The 20,551-nt window shown below is 40.7% G+C and overlaps 2 protein-coding genes and 1 long non-coding RNA gene across 8 annotated transcripts in view; 2 read left to right on the forward strand and 1 right to left on the reverse strand.

Moving 5' to 3' along the window:
• LRP8 (LDL receptor related protein 8) overlaps positions 1-8,441 on the forward strand; it is an 83,714-nt gene extending 75,273 nt beyond the window's left edge. For all 5 annotated transcript variants that reach the window (XM_022575715.2, XM_022575717.3, XM_022575719.2 and 2 more), the window contains one exon: positions 1,353-8,441. In XM_022575715.2, the coding sequence (XP_022431423.2) occupies positions 1,353-1,391 (39 nt within the window). In that variant the 3' untranslated portion in view covers positions 1,392-8,441. The remainder of the gene's footprint in view (positions 1-1,352) is intronic.
• On the reverse strand, positions 4,231-9,626 carry LOC111175833 (uncharacterized). 2 transcript variants are annotated; one of them, XR_016395313.1, is made up of 4 exons: positions 8,061-9,626; positions 7,181-7,457; positions 5,803-5,939; positions 4,231-5,165 (listed from the first exon to the last, which is right to left on the reverse strand). It is a non-coding gene; the product is annotated as an uncharacterized LOC111175833 (long non-coding RNA). The 2 variants fall into 2 exon arrangements; XR_002644828.3 differs by lacking the exon at positions 7,181-7,457 and having other exon boundaries at positions 8,061-9,198.
• On the forward strand, positions 9,152-19,078 carry MAGOH (mago homolog, exon junction complex subunit). Its single transcript, XM_022575727.3, has 5 exons — positions 9,152-9,327; positions 12,091-12,149; positions 13,368-13,478; positions 17,615-17,697; positions 18,835-19,078. Exons 1-5 carry the CDS (start codon positions 9,240-9,242, stop codon positions 18,932-18,934), a joined length of 441 nt encoding a protein of 146 aa, XP_022431435.1. The 5' UTR covers positions 9,152-9,239; the 3' UTR covers positions 18,935-19,078.
• The last annotated feature ends 1,473 nt before the right edge of the window (positions 19,079-20,551 follow it).

Raw genomic sequence — 20,551 nt, forward strand, 5'->3', positions numbered from 1 at the left:
TGAAGCTGTGGAAATCAGTATTCTCAACAGCCTGTTCTCTCCCCTGTCCCCTTCTCAGGTAGCTCCACCATCACTGCTAGGACCTGACTTTGGCCTAGAGATCTATCTTGAGGAGAGTGGGAGGGTCACAGACTAGAAAAAGATAGTCTAGTGGAGCAAGGCCGTGACATTCATGCAAAACCGCAAATAATCCAAAGATGATTTGAAAGGCAGTGGAGTTACTTTTTATTGTTTATAGAATGTTCAGAGACGGGAAATGCTAGTCTGGTTCTATCTTATGCTGGTTAGGTTGATTTAGAATACTCTGGACCCCATGTGTGTTAGGTACTTCATTAAGCACTCTACATACATGATCCCATTTGATTTCCCAACAACCCTATGAGGTAGGTCCTATTAGTACTCCCATTGAACATGATGAAACCGAGGCTCAGAGACGTGAAGTGGCTGGCTCAAATTCATATAGCGATGAGAAAGATCTTGAAACAATGGGGTCTATCCGAAGGAGGGTATCCAGGAAATGGAAGAGTGGGACACAGCATTATATCGGGACCAGGTTGGGGAAGCTAGATGTGTAGCCTGGAGAAGAAAACACTCAGAAGGAAGGGAAGGGAACACAAACACTGAAAATTTCAAAGGTTGTCTGTGTAGAACTCTCTGAGTCTAAGAGAGAGAATCAGGGAACGTCAGAAGATATAAAGAAGCAGATTTCATGACAACATAGGAAAGAATTTAAGTCCACTGTCCACAATGGAATAGACTGGCTCAAGGGTTAGTGGGTGGTCAGCCATTTGTGGCAGAGGGAAGTCTAGTATCTAATGACTAGAAAGTTGGGGAGAGGGAAAGAGGGATTAAACTTAATTGATCTCCACTGCCTTCCAATTCTGGATAATTAGTTGGGAGGGGTGCAGCCAGTTACCTTCCTGATTGTGACTAGCGTGCTAGAGACAAGTAGCTAATGGCCCAGGATTAAACATTTGCCAAAGCTAACCCACTGAAGTTGAGCAAACCTAAAACCCTGTAAGGGAGGATGGAGAAAGTTTAGATCTCCACAGCCCTCCTCTTTACAGAGGCAGAACAGAATAATGAAAAAAGCTATAGCTCTGGATTCATACAGATCTGGGTTCAAATTGAGTTCACCCGCTTGCTATATGATCCAGGACAAATGCTGTTTAAGCTCGTTGAGTCTCAGTTTTCTCATCTGTAAAATAAATATGACAAACGTGTCTTCTGAGGTAGCTTCTTGAAGAGTATGTGAGCTACTGCCTATAAAGTAATAGAATTTCTGGTACCTTGTGATCCAATAAATAGCTCCAGTGGGTCTAATGATGATTTCTTTGCTCTGTCTCCCCCAGCGAGTGGCATTAAGCCTTGAAGATGATGGACTGCCCTGAGGATGGGACCACTCCCTTCGTGCCTCACGGAATTCAGTCCCATGCACTACACCCTGGATGGTGTATGCCTGGATGGAAGGGTTTCTGTACATGAGTCTGTGTGTCTGTGTGTGTGCGTGTGCGTGTGTAATTGTTTTTAATTTATATTGCGGAAAGGTAACCACAAAGTTATGATGAACTGCAAACATCCAAAGGATGTGAGAGTTTTTATATGTATAATGTTTTATACACTTTTTAACTGGTTGCACTACCCATGAGGAATTCATGGAATAGCTACTGCTGAGTGACTAACGTGATGTACATAACCAAATGGGGCCGATGGTACAGTAGCTTACTCATCGTTTAAAAATTATATTTACAGAGGGTATTTGGTTTTGGGGGGCTTTTTTAGGTTTCAGAGTTTTTTTTTTTGTAAATAGAATGATTATGCTTTGTGGCTATCCATCAACATAAGTAAAACGAAGAAAACACTTCAACTCCCTCTCCCATTTAGATTATTTATTAACATATTTCAAAAATAAGATTAGTTCTATAAGTAATTTAGAGAGGTGAGAGTATTTATTTTTGGTATGATTGGCCTACCACCCGGACTCTGTGTGCATTTATGTTTATGTGTGTATGTGAGTGAGAAAGAAAAATCTGTAGAGAAGAGGCACACCTATGGCTGTTGTTCAGATACATAAAGATAAATATATTTTAAAACAGTCCACAAGAAGGGTTATCTGTAGTTTTCAGAGAAGCCTTTGGAAATTTGGATCAGAAAAGAGATACCATGGTTTGTGCAAACATGCAGTGGGGAGAGGTAGATCTTTTCTGCCTCTGACTGTTCTTGGGATTCCAATCAGTCAGCAGAAGGCCCTCGGCTCACCCGTGGCTACTGTGGTTCTCTTCTGTGGCTAAAGCCAGTGTACAGACTTCACACAGTACCCAAAGTTCCCGCGAGCTCAGGTGAGAACATGCCTGAACCTTGGCTACTCCTTGTTTTAAAGTTCAGCATTTCAAGTAACTTCATTTTCTTTTAGGACACTTGGGTTGAATTCACTGTTTCCTCTGAAGCACACTGAGGGTGCCATCCTTACTTACAGAGAGCTAAAAGGAGATGTTTCTTGAACAGCCCAAGTTTACTGTTGGGACTGGCTCAGGCACTGACCTCTGAGTATGCATGGGTTGAGGATGAGGATGGAGGAACGGGTTTTGTTACATCTCTATTTCTCCCTTCCCCTTTCTCTCTACCATTTCCTTGAGGTGGAGAAAACAATTTAAAGTGATACATAGGTTTGTTGCCATCATGTGTTCACATAGATGAAACTAATATTTGGCTTAAATCAGAAAAAGTGGCGAAACCTAAAGTCCTGTTTGCGGGGGAAACGGCGTACACAATACTACAGTATATTGGATATATATGTTCACACAGGGATTTGGTTTACTGCTTTGTAAATAAAAGGAGAAACTCTGGGTATATGTATAGATTTTTTTTTTCATTGTGGACCTTACTTTGCTTTTCCTGGGCCTTGGGGGAGGCAGGGAGAAGTGCACTTTTCTTTTTGTGGGGTCTACCATTGAAGAGATAATCCTGCAGTCCCAGAAGGAATTCAGTCCCCGTTGGCTCTTATCCAAGGTGTGGTCTTAACTCTGCTGTTCTGCCACTTCACTCCCACTGGACAACCAGGGACAAGGTGTGACATGGAAGTGTTTGGTTTAAGTAGGAGCAGAGGACATGTATCTAACCTTAACATACCTGGAACTTGACACTTTTAAGCAAATTCCTCCCCTTCTACTCCCCAGCTGCCCCCAGCTCTGTGAAGCTTGGATGTCTCACCAGCTTGATACCCTCTGAATTTCCAGGCAGACATTCTGGGGTTCTGTCACCCTGTTCCTAGGACCTTTCTCTACATCACTCTTGGTCTCCTGTCTTCTGAGAAAATAACTGTATTCTGGAGCCTGGGCACTAAGCTTTGCATAAGCAAGCAGTTTCTTCATGATATACATGTGTTGATAGTCCTGAAACATTCATTGAGAGGGTATATGCAATTGATCTAGAATGACCAAAACCAAACAATCTTAAGAACAGGTGGCCAACTCCTATAGAGCTTAATCACTTACTACTATTCTTTCAAGAATGGAAAGTAAAATTATTTTTGACTGAAGAAAAATCATGAAAGTGAAAAGCACTGAAATTTACACAAAACAAGCAACTTTTTCTGTAACCTGCCTGCAAAGAAATAGAATTTCCTGGGGAAATGATAATAGTGACTAATGCATAGTTTCTAAACTTTTAGTCAGATCCTGTCCTTCACAGAAAAAAAAAATGAATAGGGTCAGGATGATTCAGCTTGAGATCTCAAAATGATGATGAAACACAGCTTTCAGAGAGACATCCATGTTTCCTGAATATGCTACAACTGCAGTTTGGAAGAGACAGTTACGGAAGCAACCTACAAAAAACTGTGGAATACTCATGTGTTGGATGGCAGTAAATGAGATGAAATCTGAGGAGTCAGGTTCATTCTTCTCTATTCTTGGATGCGTTTTGAGGTACAGTTGCACTTCTGTGGCCTTTTGCCCCTGCGTCATCATATACCTACAGCCAACAATGGATCACAGAGTCATTGGACTACAGAGCTGGAAGGAAGCTTAGAGATAAGGCCTGAAGGGCAGATAATTTATCAGACACTTATTTATATGTGTAAAAGAAACTAGTCCCAGCCCTTTTCCTCACTTTCCTTTTCCAGGAGACTACTTTGGGCTGCCCGAACATTGTATCAAACCTACTACCTATCTTATGGCCTATCTTTCTGGTGGAATTTTGAAAGCACTGGCAGAAATAACCTTCCAGAAATGAGGAAAACTAAAATTTTATTTATTTACTCTTGATAGCATGATTACATATAAAACAGATTGAGGTAAACTGTAACCTCAGAATGAGATCGTATTTAAATGTATAGCAATAAGTACTTTTCATCCCTCCAGTTCTGTGTGATTGCAATATGTATATTCATCCACTGAAACTATCTGCTAGGTACCAACTAAGTGCCAGGTACTGCGGAGGTACAGGTCAGCCAAACACTTTCTGTCCTGACAGAACTCACAGAAGCAATTAGAGGAAGACATGTGGAAACAAAAAAAAAGGAATAGATATTTTGGGGGGTACTATTAGTTTACAGAGGTGTAAGAATGGGGTCAAGAAAGGCATTGTAGGAAAAGTGGCCCTAAGCTAAGTCTTAGAAATTAAGTAGGGGTGTCCAAGCTGCTTCAGGCAGAGGACACACTGAGCTAAGACACAGAAGCATGAAACAGCATGGGCATCTTAAGGAACTGCATGTAATTCATTGTAATGAGCAAAAGGCTCAAGGGAGACTTAGCAAGAAACGAGGCTGGATGGAAAGACAGGTTCAATGTAAGCACTTTATAGAATACTTCTATTTATTTTCTGATTCAATTAATGAAACATTTCTTGGTCATTTACTGTGTATAAAGCACCAAGTGCATCATGGAAAATTGATCAGAATGTGTTGCCAGCACTTTGCAGACATGACAGTCTTCACTCTCAAGCTTTCCTGTGGCCAAAGGGAAACAGTGACTGCTTTTCATAAATTTGAGTTGAAGTTTTTTGATACGGTCAATGAAGACTTGATAGAAGGGCAGTGGGATTTTCACAGAAGGATTCCATGTTGTCAAGAGCCTCTGGGATTCTCTCAATGGTGAAAAAGAAAACTGGAAATTTTGAAGATGTGGGGTCTGCAGAGGGGACTCCAAGCACTGCCCAGTGGGGTGCTAGGGGGAATGGGGAGAGAGCACAGGAATGTGAGCCTCTCTATCCCACACCCTCACACCTGCTATTCATCATTTTACAAGATATAAATGAGTTATCAGTTAAATGCTTCAGAGTAAATAATTTCTTTTCCTGGCAATGCATGAAGATAGAGTATCAGAATCTTCTCACACTATTTTTAGGGTATTGGGGATTTTCAGGATATGGAGAACTTAGAGGTGGAGGAATTACAGCTTCAAATTTTCAGTTAATATAAGAAATCAGGAAGCTTTGTTCATTCAGGCTATGCACCATGTACATAGTCAAGAATCAGCAGAAATCCTCTGCATTTGCAAACACTTTGTGCTATAAAGAGTAATTTTAAAAAGCCACCTGTATATGTATATATTTATTTAAAGACGTGAAGGTTTTGATACTTTTTTACAAAAATTACAAGAGAAAACAAATATCTGTGCAAACCATGTGTTTTAAAATAGCATTTTGTTCTATACAAGCTGTTGTTGATGTGGGGTGAGCTACTGGTTTGCAAACTCCATCACGTTGTACACGAATGAACTTTCCTTGTTTGTCTTCCTCTGAACACCCCCAAGTGACCATATTTGATGTAACAGGCATGTTAGAATGTTGGGTCACACTAACCATTTACGCTTTTTTGTCTTGTCCTTCTGAGTTCCGTTAGCTTCTGTACTCAGTCCCCTCTGCAGTCTGGTTTCTCTTCCAGAGGCAAAGGGTGGTGTGCTGCATCTCACTAATTGTACCAACGTCATCTTGGTGAACTAAAAACCAAATGTGGACATTTGTAAAATCAGTGCACTGTTTCTAGAGAGAGATTAAATTCATTTTTTTAAAATATGAAAGTACTGTGATGCTTTAACGAGGGGGGGAGTGAATGATATTGTGAGATAAGGACTGTCAATATTATCATTCCCATTTTAGAGATGAGAAATATGAGTGAAGAAACTTCCCAGAGTCAATAGTTATGTTTAGTGCCCCCAAAGTACGTGTAGCACACGTGGCGTTCTCTGCCTCGATTTTCCTTTTCTGCCTCTTCATCTGGCTAACTCCTATTTGTCCTTGAGTACTTTCCTTAGGAAGCCTTCTCTATTCTCTCAGACTCAGACCTAACTCATAGGGTTAGGTAATTCTGTGCTTCCACAACAAATTTTTCCATTCGTATCCCAATATTTCTGCTCTGCCTCTAACTCCCATGCCGATGAGGTTGCTTTTACCAAGGTCACCCAGGACTTCCTTGATTACAAACCTTGTAAATATTTTCAGCCCTTATCTTCCCTGACCTGGAAGCAGTATGTAACACTGTTGCCACTCCTGTCTTGAAATACTCTTATTTTGGCTTACATTGACCCCATACTCCTGGTTTTTCCCCGACCTCTCTGGCTACATTTTAATCTCCTTGCCTACGAGTTTCATACTTCTAATCTTTCCATTTTCCAATCCAGTCTACAACCAGCCAGAGTGATCCTTCTAGAATGCAATAGGTCATGTCACCACCACCTCTTTCCACTTTCCTGCCTAAAGCCCGTCATCCATTTTCCTTCCATTTAAATCCAGTAGCCTTGGGTTTTAGCCCAAACTCCTTAATATGGGTTGTAAGGCCCTTCATGATTAGTCTTCTACCCCTTCTCCAACCTCATTATTATATTCACAACCTTATTCTGTATTCAAACCACACAGTTCTGGGCCTTCTGTCTGGAACATTTTCTTCAGAAAGACTTCCCTTAGACCCCCTAGACTGGATTAGGAGCCACTCCATGTGCTTCCATAGTATTCTGCGCTTCCCCTATTTGTAAATTTTATCCCTACATTATAATTGCTTGTATGTTCCTTGATTGCCTCCTCTGTAAGCTCGATAAAGGTATATCTTGTTCACCACTGTATTCCCAGCACATGACACATAGTAGATGCTCATTAAATTATGCTAACTTCAGGCACATCAGACACATAGACCATGCTTTTTCAGCTATACTATGTGGCCTCATACCCCAAAACCTGAAATCACCTTATAGCCTGATTGGAGTCGGGTGTCCTTTTTTTTTTTTTTTTTTTTTTTGCGGTACGCGGGCCTCTCATCGTTGTGGCCTCTCCCGTTGCGGAGCACAGGCTCAGCGGCCATGGCTCACGGGCCCAGCCGCTCCGTGGCATGTGGGATCTTCCCGGACCGGGGCACGAACCCGTGTCCCCTGCGTCGGCAGGCGGACTCTCAACCACTGCGCCACCAGGGAAGCCCAAGTTGGGTGTCCTTTAAATTTTCTCAGCACTTTTGATATTTGCCATATCTGCAGATGCCCAGATTCATCAATTACATTATAATTTTTTATAATTTCACTCTTGGAAAATAACCTTGTGGTAATTACCCAATGTCTCTAAATACTTAACTCCAACTACCACCTCAAGATTGTCATGAGGATTCGAAGAACAAGCACTTGTTAACAGACTCAGCCTAGGGGTTGACATTTATTAGGTGCCTAATACACGGTGGATCCCTTCTCTTTTTTATACAAGTCCCTTGTTATCACCCACATCCACTGTTTTTTTTTTTTAATAAGATGCCTTATAGTAATTTACAGTTTACAAAGTATTTTCCAATTTCCAAGACATTGTTTCTTATCCTTGCAACAGTTCTGCCAGATGTATGACATTATTATGCTCATTTTAAAGATAAGAAACCTGAGGTCCAAAAAATTCAATCAGTTCACCTTTGGTCACAGTGAATCACTGTCACACAAGGGATTATTTTAATACAAATCTCCAGTGACTTTTTCCCCCCATCACACCCACTCTACACTCTGCTACCAATTCTTTTTCTGGGAGAAAAGTAGTAATGGCAAGACTGGGAATGAGAAGAGACCACTAGCCCAAATACAGAATAGTGTACTGACAGGCGCCAAGAATGATGCCATTTCGGCATTGTCTCTAGATCCAACTCCATTTTCCCCTCTGGCTGGAACTTAGATGAACTACAGCAGGCTTCTACTAATTAGGAGTTTTGTTGCCCTTGGCCTAAGCAAGGAGGAAAATTTTTCCATAGCCAGAAAGCCTTCACAGAGGTCAACCACTTTGGCCTGAAAAGACAAGAGCCTCTTGGGCTGTAATTCTCAATCCTGACTCAACTGGAGAGCTCTGCAAAACAAAACAAAACAACGATACCGACACACAGGTCCACTGTAGGAGATTTTGGTTGAATTGGTTTGGGGTAGGGCCCAAGCACCAGTATTTTTTTAGGTGCTCCAAGGCGATCCGATTGCGCAGGCCGGGCCGAGAATCACTGCTGGGTAAGCTGTGCTGGGGAGTGGGAGATCAAATATTCAACTTAAGTCCTATTCACAGCACCTCATCTAGAGACCCGTGAGGTAGAAAGGGGAAGGAAGAAATAAAAGGTAGAAAGAGATAAAATGCGGGATAAGTGCGGCTGAGTTAGCTGCAGGGAAATGAAAAGCTCCACTGCGGATTCAGGGAAAGCGTGGCTGAGAAGGATTTCTAGAACTGATCGTTAAACAGGCAGAGTTCAGTCGGAGCGTACGTTCATTCACCGTGGTACGCTGCGTCCTCCCTTGAAGTCTCCCTTTAACCCTATTTTACTGATGAGACGACCTAGGTCCAGAGACGGTGAAGGGCCTTTTCCGACCCACACAGTCGGGTGTCCCAGATGGAGGTGGAGCCTGGGGGGACGCAGGATTCCGGGTGTTAAGCCCGAGGTCAGGCAACGCGACCTCCAGACCCCCGCCCCCCGCCGCGGGGCCCAGAAGTCCACGGACGGCTTCCGGCCTCAAGCCCAGGAGAAGGCAGGTCGACCAGCCTTAGGCCCTTCACGCCTCGGGATGCGCAGGCAGGGCTGCACAGACCCCGCCTCCGGGGAAATGCAGCTTCATTCGGCCGGGAGGGGCGTAGCCGCCTTGTCCCACCTCCGGGTGAATGGGGTAGGGAGGGAGTCTCTCCGCGGCAGGCCGTGCCGTTGCCTGACGTCACTTCCGCGCGCCGCCGTAAACGTCAGTGTCGGGCGCGTACGGCGGCGGTGAGGTTTGCTATTAAAGTTTGGTGTTGGTTGCCTTTTGCCAGCTATGGAGAGTGATTTCTATCTGCGTTACTATGTGGGTCACAAGGGCAAATTCGGCCACGAATTCCTGGAGTTTGAGTTCCGGCCGGACGGTGAGAGAAGCCTCCCGCTTCCCGGGAGCGAGGACTAGGCCTGGGGGCGGGCTAGTGGGGAGGCCGGGGGTCCGGAATGTACGAGGAACTGGAGGAGGAAGGGACAGATGGCTGTGAGGCGCTGATTTGGAGGGAACGATCCTATGTCCTCCCCACTGGTTCTTTCTGTATGTGTGCAGGGACTTCTGTTTAGTGACGTTTTTGACCATAATGCTTCATTCAACAAACATTACTTGAGCGCCTATCTTGTGCCAGGTTCTGTTGCACATTCTGGGGTGCAGGAGTGAACGATGGACAGGCTTCCTCTTTCATGGAACTTGTATCCTCGTGCTGGGAGATCGTAAAAAAAAAAAAAAGATTCCAGATAGTGATGAGTGGTCAGAAAATAAAACAAAATGATGAAATAATTGCTGGTGGGCCGCTTTTAGAAAGGGTGGCCATTGGAGAACTCTCTGAAGAGCAGATGTTTGAACTGAGATCTAATTGCCAAGAAGGAGCCAGCCTTGTGAAGCTCAGGAAGAAGAGCATTCTAGGCAGAGGGAGAAACAAGTGTCAAGGCCGTAGGGCAGAGATGAGTTAGGCATGTTTCAGGTGCCCAGTGTGGCTGAAGAGTACTGACCTCTGGGGAGGATAGTAGGAGATGATGTCGGATATGCAGGGGTCACACCGTGTAGTCTTTATAGTTTATGGTAGAGTTTAGATTTTTTTCTAAGTGCAGCAGGAAGCAATTGGAAAGTTTCAAGCAGAGATGTAATCTGTTCTTGAAAAAGTATTGTAACTATTAGGTGCAGAATGGGCAAGAATGGCAACTACTTAATGGGAGACGGTTACAGTTGTTAAGACAAAAAGGATGTTGATTGGGACTAGAGTGATAGTAAAAGTAGAGGGAAGGATTTAGGATACTGTTGGAGGCAGAACCAAAAGGACTTTGCCAATTGATTTGGGGCGTGGCCAGTACGGTGAAGGAAAAAGAGTCAAAGATGACAGAAAACTTCCACTAAATGGGGGCACAAAGATGAACTGACAAGCCCCAATTGTAGAGAAAGTTTTGTTAACAGTAGCAAGACAGTGTATTGGGTGTTGTGGTAGAAAGAAACAGAAGATTCTAGGAGCAGAAAGAAGGCACCTAACCTATCCTGAAGGGTCAAAGAAGGCTTCCTGTATAAAATGACACGGGGAAGGGGGTGTGTGAGTCTTTAGGAATGTGTAGGAGTTGGTTAGGCAGATGAGTCAAGAAGGCATTTTGGACAGCATTAACAGCAAGGAGGCTGAAACCCCAAAAAGTGCATAGGATGTTTCAGGCAGAAACCAAGACAGTTGACCCTGGAACAACAAAGGTTTGAACTGCATGGGTCCCCTTATATGCAAATTTTTTCCGATAGTAAATACTATGGTACTACATGATCCACAGTTGGTTGAATCTCGGGTAAGGAACCGTAGATACCAAGGAACCGCAGATGCAGAGGGCTGGCAGACTCTTAAGTTATACTCGGATTTTCGACTGTGTAGAGGGTGGGCGCCCCTAACCCCCACGTTGTTTAAGGGTCAGCTATAGTTTGATTAACTCCAGCTCTGTGAGAGAGGACTATTATAGGAGTGAGGCTGGAAAGGGGCTCAGCTTAACAGTAAGCCACGTTAAGGAATTTGGATTTTATCAAGGCAGTGGGAAGCCATTGTCGGTATCAGAGTGTTAGAGTAACCTAATCAGAGCCATCTGTTACTATATCACTTTATCCACTGTATGGAGAATGACCTGAAAGGAGAGACTCGAGGCAGAGAGACAGTGCAGTGAGGCATCAATTAATTTGGCTCTTTTTAGTGTGCCTTCTATAGGGAAATAATTATCTCCTCTATTTCCTTTTATCTTCTCCTTCATATCCACCCTATATACCCAAATTAGCCTGTTAGATGCACATATGCACAAAGGGCCTTGTATACCAAATATGCTCAATAATAAATCCACAGCTTTTCCATCATAAGGATAGATGAGAGTTTTTCACAGTCACATGTTAATATATGTAAAAAGTGTTTTACAGTTTTCAGAAGTTTTCACCACTCTTTTGAGCCTTAGAAGGCCCTGGGTGCAGGTGAGTTATCAATTACTCCTGTTTTCAGCTGAGGACATTAACCTGCAGAGACATGATTTGCCAGTCACAAAAGAGTCTGTTCTTTTCTCACACCTGAGCTGGCTTTTGCAAGAATTGTAATTCGTTGTCAGCTGTATTTTTGGCTAGGAGGCTATTTAATAGTGTCGACTGAAAAAAAAAAAAAAAACACAACCTAAAGATTGAGAACTATGTTTTATTCGGCAGAAATACTGAGGACTTAAGCCTGGGAGACAGGCTCTCAGATAGCTTTGAGGGACTGTTCCGAAGAGGTAAGGGATGAGCCAGAATATATAGGAGTTTGTGCAAAAAAAAAAAACCCAAAGACAAAAAAAACAGGTAGTCAGAACATCAAAATATTACTATTAACTATTAATTAAAGAAATACCAGACAGCCCAAGTTAAAGAAGTTAGCACTTTCCTATGTAGAGGAAGATGCTTGGCTCCTTGAGGTCGTTCCTTTGATATGCACCTTAACTATCTAGGGCCAGTATCCTGTTTCCCCCACCCTGAATCCCCTCAGGGTGCACCCGTGGGGAGGGAGCTGGGAGTGCTGTGGCTGGTGGTTTGATGGCGGCAACATTCTTTGTTTACTGATAAGGCAGGCTTTATTTATATGTTTTTATTATATATTGAATTTGTTTTTTGCCCCTCACAGGGAAATTGAGATACGCCAACAACAGCAATTACAAAAATGATGTCATGATCAGAAAAGAGGTAATGAATCCTCTGAGAGCCGTTTAGCCTTTTGTCCTGTTTTTGTTCTTTGTGTGAGTAGTATTGAAAGATAAAGAACAGGGAAGTATAGACATGTCTGTAGATAGCTTCTAAAGTTTTTCTCAAATCTTCTTTTAGTTTATATTTTCTTTAACAATGCTGAATCGGTAACGGGTAATCATTTGAAGTCTTGCAAATCTTGGTTTGAACCCTGAATCTGCTACTTACTAACCTTGTGACCTTGGGCACACTTCCTGGTTGAACTTGATAAGTTTCAGTTGCTTCATCTGCAAAAACAGAAAACCTACCCCCCCACTAACTTAGTGTTTGATATATTCCCTGGTACCTAGCACTCAATAGAGCTCTTTTAATTTGCATTTGAATGGGGGAAAGGGAGCATGGGAAAGCAGTTAACATCACTGAATGCATGTTAGATGCCAGGCATGACACTAGGTATTACATCTGTGAGCTTATTTTTTTTTTTTTGTGAGCTTATTTTAACCCTTACTGTAAGTCTCTGTGATGGGTGGTATTATATACCCTTTACAGATAAGACAGTGAAGGCCCAGATATTAATAATGGGGCTTATACAAAGTTAGACCTCCTAGTAAGAGATTGAGCAGGAATTCAGACCTATGCCTGCCTTTGTCAAGTCCGTGTGCTCCATTTTGGCATGATTTCTACCACACCGTTAAGGTTTCGTCAAAGTTATTCTTATAACCACTTTGATGAAACCTTAACAGTCAGTATATTATCTTAACAGTCAGTATATTCTCATGCTATTGTATTTAATTAGCAATCAGTATTATGCTTACCCACACATGTCAGCATCCTCACAGTTTTTTTTAATGTGGACTGATATGTGAAATGTAAAAGACATATCTCTGCCCTTCAGAAGCATGTCATTTAGTTAAAATTAACCAGAGTTACTCACAGATCTTTTGTTTGGGGCTCAAGTGTGAGTTTTGTAGGTAGGCAAGGAGTAGGTCCACATGAACAGGATGTACCAAGAAATAGAAACTACTAGTTGGGGGACTGAGGTGTAGTCATTGGGCACTTCTGACCCTGCCGTCCTCTTGGCATGCTGAGGTCAAGCCGGAATGTCTTCCCACTTACAGAAATAAGTTTTCATGAGTAGTCTTTTATTTTTCATCACTATCTGAGTCAGAATGCTGCTTAGCGATACAGTTTAAATTCTGTTTTTTAACTTGCTTTCAGGCTTATGTACATAGAAGTGTGATGGAGGAACTGAAGAGAATAATTGATGACAGTGAAATTACCAAAGAGGATGATGCTCTGTGGCCTCCTCCTGACCGAGTGGGCCGGCAGGTGGGTGTTTCAGCAACTATCCACAGTGCAAAAATCTTACAAATAAGATGAGGTTTACTGTTCTGCATATGACACTGAATATACTCATGTATGGATGTGCGATATGGAGCCCTACACAGAGCAGATTACCAGCACGTTGGTCTAAGAAAGCACTAATCCCACACAGAGGATCGGGGAGAGCAGGTGGTGCTGCTCTCCACCTGGAGCCCAGCCCTTAATTTCCTCTTGTGATCCCTCCCTTGCTTCTCAGAGTACTTGCTGCCCATATTACTTACTGAGTAATGACTATGGACAAAACGTTGTGAGGATGCAAAGATAAATAAAACATAGTTATTTCAACAATCTAATGGAAAATCATGCAGGCAACTAAGTATATCTGTTTAAATTCATGGCTTAGGTATTTATTCTGAAAACATTGTGGCAATTAAAAAATAAAAGCCACTGTCATATTTGACAGAATTAATAGGAAAGGTTCTTCTTTCCACTTTAATGCTGCTTTCCTAATCCAGACTTCTAATTGATTTCGTTGTTTCTTCTTTTGTCCTGTACAGCCCATTTTTTCCTTCCTGAAGCCAGAGTAATCTTTTAAAATGTAAATTTGTTTATTCCACTAATTTTAAACTCTCCAGTGTCTTCCCACTGCATTTAAAATAAAGTCCAAATTCCCACCTTACTTTCTACTATTCTCACCATCTCTCACTGTGTTTAGACCTCACCGGTGTTATTTCTGTTACTCGGATACACCTAGGTCGTTCTTAGTTTAGGACCTTTGCATTTCCTACATGCTGCCCAGAACATTCTATCCAACTGTCTTTATTATTGAGGTCTTCACATGTCACTTCCTCAGTGATTGATGTCTTGCCTGTCCATCCAATCTAAAATGCCTTTCCCCACCACTTAAAAAAAAAAATCCGGTTTTTGTCTTCATAGCATTTATCATTGTCTGAAATTGCCTTGTTTGATTTTCCTTATGCATCTCTCTTCCTCCTCCACTGCAACAGACGTACACATACACATGCATACTCCTCGGTACAAGGACTTTACCTATTTTTTCCACTGCTATATCTCTAGTGACTGAAATAGTGCCAGTGTATAGTAAAAGCTCAATAATAATTATATTTATTAAATTAATATGAAAACTCATACAAGCTTATTCTAATTAACCTCAGAATGATGGGCCAACTCTTGAGGAAGAGTGAAAAAAATCTCATCCTCAGTACTTACTCAAGTTAACTTTTTAATTAACGTTCATGAGATCTTAGTAATACTATATATACGTATTTTGCTTTAGGATTGATAAAATTTTCAGCTCCATTAGCTCATTCAGCATTCACAGTAGTCCTGTGAAGTGGGCAAGGCATACTCCTATATACCAGCAACAACCTACTGGATAGTGTAATTAAAAACAAAATCCCATTCATAACAGCAACAAAAGCTATACAGAACTTGGGAGTGAATTTAACAAGATATATAAAACTTATGGGAAAGGGCTTTACAGAAGGACATAAAAATATGTATCATTTTTGTGGATGGGAAGACTCAATATTAGATCGATTTTCACCAAAATAATTTATAAATTCATTCCAATTCAGATCAAAATCACAACAGGATTTTTCCTAAAACCTGATGGAGCCTCAAATTCATGGAAGATCAAAGGGGCAAGAGTAGCCAAGATAATTTTGAAGATTTCTTATAAAACTATAGTCATTTGTATGATGACATTGCCTCAGGAATTGACCACTAAACCAGTGGGACAGAATAGAGAACCCAGAAACATTAACCCATGAGTATACGAGAACTTGGAACAGTATATGACAGAGTTGAGCTTTCAAATTAATAGAAAAAGGATGGACTGTTTAACAAAGTATACCAAGTTGATTGGCAATATATTTACAGAGTATTTTTTAATTAGACGATTTATAGAAATAAAGCAAAATTTTAAAACATAAAAGAAAATATAGACTGTCTTATTATTTCCGGGTAGAGAAGTTTTTTAAACTCCTCAAGGGAAAAGATTAGTAAATTTGACTTCTTTAAATTTAAAACTTCTTTTTATCTAAAGATATCAAGATAAAATAGAAAGATAAGCCACAGGTTAGAGGAAGGTATTTGCAAAACATAACTGGAAAGCATTTCAATCCAGAATATATAAAGAACTACAAATTAATAATAAAAAGGTAAACTAGTGGCAGAATGTGTAAGGGTTATGAATAGACAGTTACAGAACTGGAAAAACAAGTGGGTAATAAATTTATGAAAACATTTACAGTTTTATTTGAAAAGTGAAAATGAGGACAACAGTGAAATACCATGTCAGACCTATTAGAACGGTCAAAAAAAAAGGCACCAAGTTTTAAAAAGGATATGAGAAAGAAAAGGGGGATTCATATATACTGGTGGAAACAACATTGCTACAACCATTTAGGGAACGATTTGTTAGTGTCTAGCAGAGCTGAAAATATGTTTACCTTCTAGGAATTTCCTAGAGAGATTTTCACATATATACACAAGATGCATAGAAGGATATCTTTGCCACATTGTTTATAGAAACAAAAATTGGGAACTTAAGTCTGCTTCAATAGGGAAATGAATATTCTAAAGCATTTAAAACTAATGGACTTGATCTACCTACAAAAACTTTGTTGAAAACAAAAAACAAAATAAATGAATAAGCCAAACAAAACCACATAGATAGAGAAATCAGAGTAGTGGTTACCAGAGGGAAGGGGCTGGGGGAGGTGGGGAGGGGGTGTTGCAAAATGGGTAAAGGGGATCAACTGTATGGTGACAGATGGAAACTAAATTTTGGGTGGTGGGCACACTCTAGTATTTACAGAAGTAGAAATATAATATTGTACACATGAAACTTTTAAACCAATTTTAACCCAATATGGGAATTCTCTGGTGGTCCAGTGGTTAGGACTCGTTGCTTTCACTGCCGTGGGCCCAGGTTCAGTCCCTGGTCAGAGAACTAAGATCCCACAAGCTGCATGGTGTGGCCAAAAACAACAACAGCAACAAAAAAACAATGTTAACTCAATAAAAAACAAATTAACAAAAACCCTTGTTGAATGAAAAAAGCAAAAAGATATAGTACGATCATTTATGTAAAATTTTAAAAATATACTACCTAATATAAAATCATGATTGGAAAGAATACACCCCAACTTCTGGGGAGGCAGGAAGGAGAACAGAGTGGGAGGTGGGTCTAAACTCTAATATTTCTTAAAAAAGAAATCTGACACAGATACGATAAAATATTAACATTTTCAAATCTGAGTGTTAAGAAGTAGAGCTCAATAGATTGTAAGTCCAGTGGTAAAGAATCCTCCTTCCAGTGCAGGGGATGCAGGTTCGATCCCTGGTCGGGAAACTAAGATCCCACATGCCGCGGGGCAGCTAAAGCCACTATTAGAGAGAAGCCCACGTACCTCAACGAAGGAAGAACTCGAGCGCTGCAGCAACAGATCCTGCATGCCTCAATGAAGATCCTACATGCCGCAACTAAGACCCAATTCAGCCAAAAATAAATAAATAAAATAAATTAATAAATATTTAAAAAATAGATTGTAAGTTCCACAAGGGCAGAGATGTTTGTTTGGTTTTGCTGATCTGTCCCATAGGCACCGCCCTACAATTCCCCACCCAATAGATTTTTTTTTTTTTTAAGATTATAGTACTTGTTTCACTCTTTAGAAATTCAGACCCAAGGGCATACAGCTAGTAAGTGACAAAGCTGGGATCTGCTCAGGGTCTGGAATTCTTTTACTTGTCCCACGTTGCCCAGAAAAGTTAGATTCTTAAGTATTCGTAAAACAGATTTATACGTTACTCCACATTGTTAACAATGAAAACTCCTATACAAAGCATGATGTAAATTCTTGTAAATGGTGGAGCCTCACACACACAACTTCCTCTAAGAGTATAAGCTACTCAAGGGCTAAACCAGTATTTATCTCATACCAGTTATTTATCTCTTTGTTTCCAGTGCCCAGTACAGTTTAGGGCTCAGGTTGAACGGGTCTTGGGAATGTGGCCACAGCTGTATTATAGGTCATGTGGTTTGGCAGATGACGAACCCTTCTCCTGTGTGACTGATGAAAAATCCAATCCAAATTGACATTTCATGTTTCTAGGAGCTTGAAATTGTCATTGGAGATGAACATATTTCTTTCACAACGTCAAAAATTGGTTCCCTTATTGATGTCAATCAATCCAAGTAAGTACCCATGATCCTTATATCCAGATGTGTCTGTTTTAGAGCAGGCTGATACGAAACCCTTAACCAAATTGGGACCATTATGGTAAGATCTGGTACAAATGTAAGACAGAATTGGTCAGCTTTGTCCCCCTCAATAGAGAGACTCCAAATTATATATTTTCAAGGGCTTGCTCCTTTTGCTTTTGGTGTTTTAGTCAATCATTGTTAATAAGAGCTTCTCAGTGACACACACACAGAGTAATGCCATAAGAGCAGCCACAGTGGGTAAGAATCTGGCCAGAACAGAAATGAAACACAAAAAAACAAGTGCTGGAAATAAACTGTAGAATCAATGAGTCTGAACACCTTCCTCAGTGTTGGCTATTCCGATAGCACATCTTAAAGCCTGACTTTAGTGAAACTTGAAATTATTCAGAATATAAATTTAAAAATTCATTTTGTCAGTAGGGTAAATTATAAAGTTGAGACATGAATCTACATGCTACAAAGAATCCTTAGAATTTGGCAACCTCTTTGGCTCTTGTGCTTTGAGGATTTGGGGTTAGATATGGCTCACTTTTAGTACATGTTAGGCATAACTGTCTTCCTGTGAACAGTCTTGTTCTTATCCAGTTATGCTGTAGTAATCTTCAGCCTCTTGGTCCTGCTTAGTACTACTTCAAAAATAAGTTTTCCTAATTCTGAAAGTAATACATGTTCATTGTTGAAAATATAGGAAATACAGAAAAGTAGAAAGGTGAAAATAGCCCGTAAACTTATCAATTAGATAACCATCTTAAAGTATTTCTTGTCTTTTTCCTGTGCTTTAAAAAATATATATAGTCTTTTAAAGCACAAAAAATGTAATTGAGATCAACAGCCTGTTACTTTAATCATGATTTTTTCCCACTTAATATAAGCATTTCCTCATTAAGAAGAAACCTTAACATTTTAAATTACCTCATAATATTACATTTTAATATATAGCATATAGGCTTTTTCTTCTTTTTGGACACTGGGTTGTTTTCAAAGTTTTAATTATGTAAATACCTCTATGAGGAATATCCTGGTACATAAATAATCTGGGTTAGTAAATGGTATTTTTTTGCTGAGTTTTCTCAGCTTTTTAAACATTTTTTTCTTCTTGCATTTTAGGGATCCAGAAGGCTTACGAGTATTTTATTATCTTGTCCAGGACCTGAAGTGTTTGGTCTTCAGTCTTATTGGATTACACTTCAAGATCAAGCCAATCTAGATTGAATATTGATTGTGTGGACACAAGGGGGGTGGGAGTGCTCCTTTTAATCACCATTATCAAGACATTTTTGTGTATATCAGGGCAGTATTTTTTTTATAAACTATAAATGATTGTCTTTAATAAATACGTAACAAAATGCAATTTTTATTATAAAGACCCGAACATGTGCACTCTTCTCACTTTTTAACACTGACATCCTATGTGAAGTAGTGCCAAAAATCTAATCAACTCTATACATATACCTACCAGTTTACAGGAAGTAAAAGAATAGAGAAACATGCTAACAAATACAGTGGAAATCCAATCAATATCCTTGTCCTGGGAAACTTCAGGACAAGGGATCTGATTTCTTCAAAAAATAAGCTGCAAACATAAATGGAGATGGAGTGAGAACCTATAAAAGAAGATTTGAGAGACACACAATCAATACAACATTTGAACCCTATTTGGATCATGATTCAGGAAATGTAAAATTGACATCATTAAGGAAATTTGAACATGATATTTGGTATTAATGAAGTATTGTTAATTTTTTAGATGTGAAATAGTATTGTGGTTGGTATTTTGGGTTTTGTTGTTTTCATCCAGCTTAATAACTGAGGTTGGGGGTTTTAAAATCACCTTTATAGATATATCTGAAGCTACTTCAGATATATTTGGAAATATATTGGGAAATATTTGGTTTAATACATTATAAGGGATAAAATGCCTGGTCTCAAAATTTTTCCAATAATTCATTTTAAAATCAGAATACCAGCGGCCATTAAGAAGCAACCTAGTTGTTGTAGATAGTGTGGGGATTTTTTCAGCAGGTAAATCTGTAGGAACTTTTTCTTGCTGCTAAATTGCATGGCTTCCTTAATGAGGCAAATTGCTGACTGAACAGACAGTGGGTGCTGAAAGGAACTAGGTCTTGATAAATCTCATTTGACTGAGGGGAGGTGATTAGGCTGAGCTCAACATCCCTCAAGACAGGCCAACTTGGGACAGGTCCCAAGTCTGGTGACTCCTAGGCAAGTGTTCCTCCACAACACACACACACTGTACTTTGCCTCCTTCAAAGATTACAGGGCAGCAAGTTAGGTGCAGATCTGGGATCTGAGATGTCAGGCTTCCTGGCTATAGTGCACCCTCTGCTACAGAAGGGTACCTGGCAATCAGGTAAATTCGTGTCAAAGTAGACATCCGAAAAGAGTCACTCCAAATTTTAAAGAAACTAGACCTCAGGAAGCTGTAAAAGCCTCAAACAGGCTGTTCCTTATAATGCTCACAGCTTCTGTATGGTCTCGACTGTGCCCTGCACAAGAGCACAGGTTCAGTAAATGTATGATAGAAAATAAACCAGGAACTCGAGAAGAGCCAGCTGAAAGGGAGTGTCCAGCCTTGGCGACCACAATGAGGACATGTGCACGAGCCAACCCTCTGAAAGGTCCCCTGGGGGAAGGAGGAAGGAGCAGTTTAAAGATGAAAAAGGTCCCATCTCTCAAACCTACGAAGCGGGCCCTGGGCTGGGTGAACGTGATCTAAGAAGCCTCCAAGGGCAGGCAGGGACCAAGCGCGAGGTTGGGTGAGGGAAGGCAGAGTCTGAAGGGCAGGAAGCGGACCCCGCAGAGG

The sequence above is a fragment of the Delphinapterus leucas genome, chromosome 1, assembly GCF_059928025.1.
Source record: "Delphinapterus leucas isolate spDelLeu-1000000601 "Yukka" chromosome 1, BTC_Dleu_Yukka2, whole genome shotgun sequence".
Lineage (NCBI taxonomy): Eukaryota > Metazoa > Chordata > Mammalia > Artiodactyla > Monodontidae > Delphinapterus > Delphinapterus leucas.

What these genes read in the sequence shown, in the direction of transcription:
- MAGOH (XM_022575727.3), top strand. Translation starts at nt 9,240, where the DNA reads ATGGAGAGTGATTTCTATCTGCGTTACTATGTGGGTCACAAGGGCAAA. An exon ending in GTTTGAGTTCCGGCCGGACG is followed by an intron (nt 9,328 to 12,090) that starts GTGAGAGAAGCC and finishes TGCCCCTCACAG; the next exon opens with GGAAATTGAGATACGCCAAC. An exon ending in ATGTCATGATCAGAAAAGAG is followed by an intron (nt 12,150 to 13,367) that starts GTAATGAATCCT and finishes ACTTGCTTTCAG; the next exon opens with GCTTATGTACATAGAAGTGT.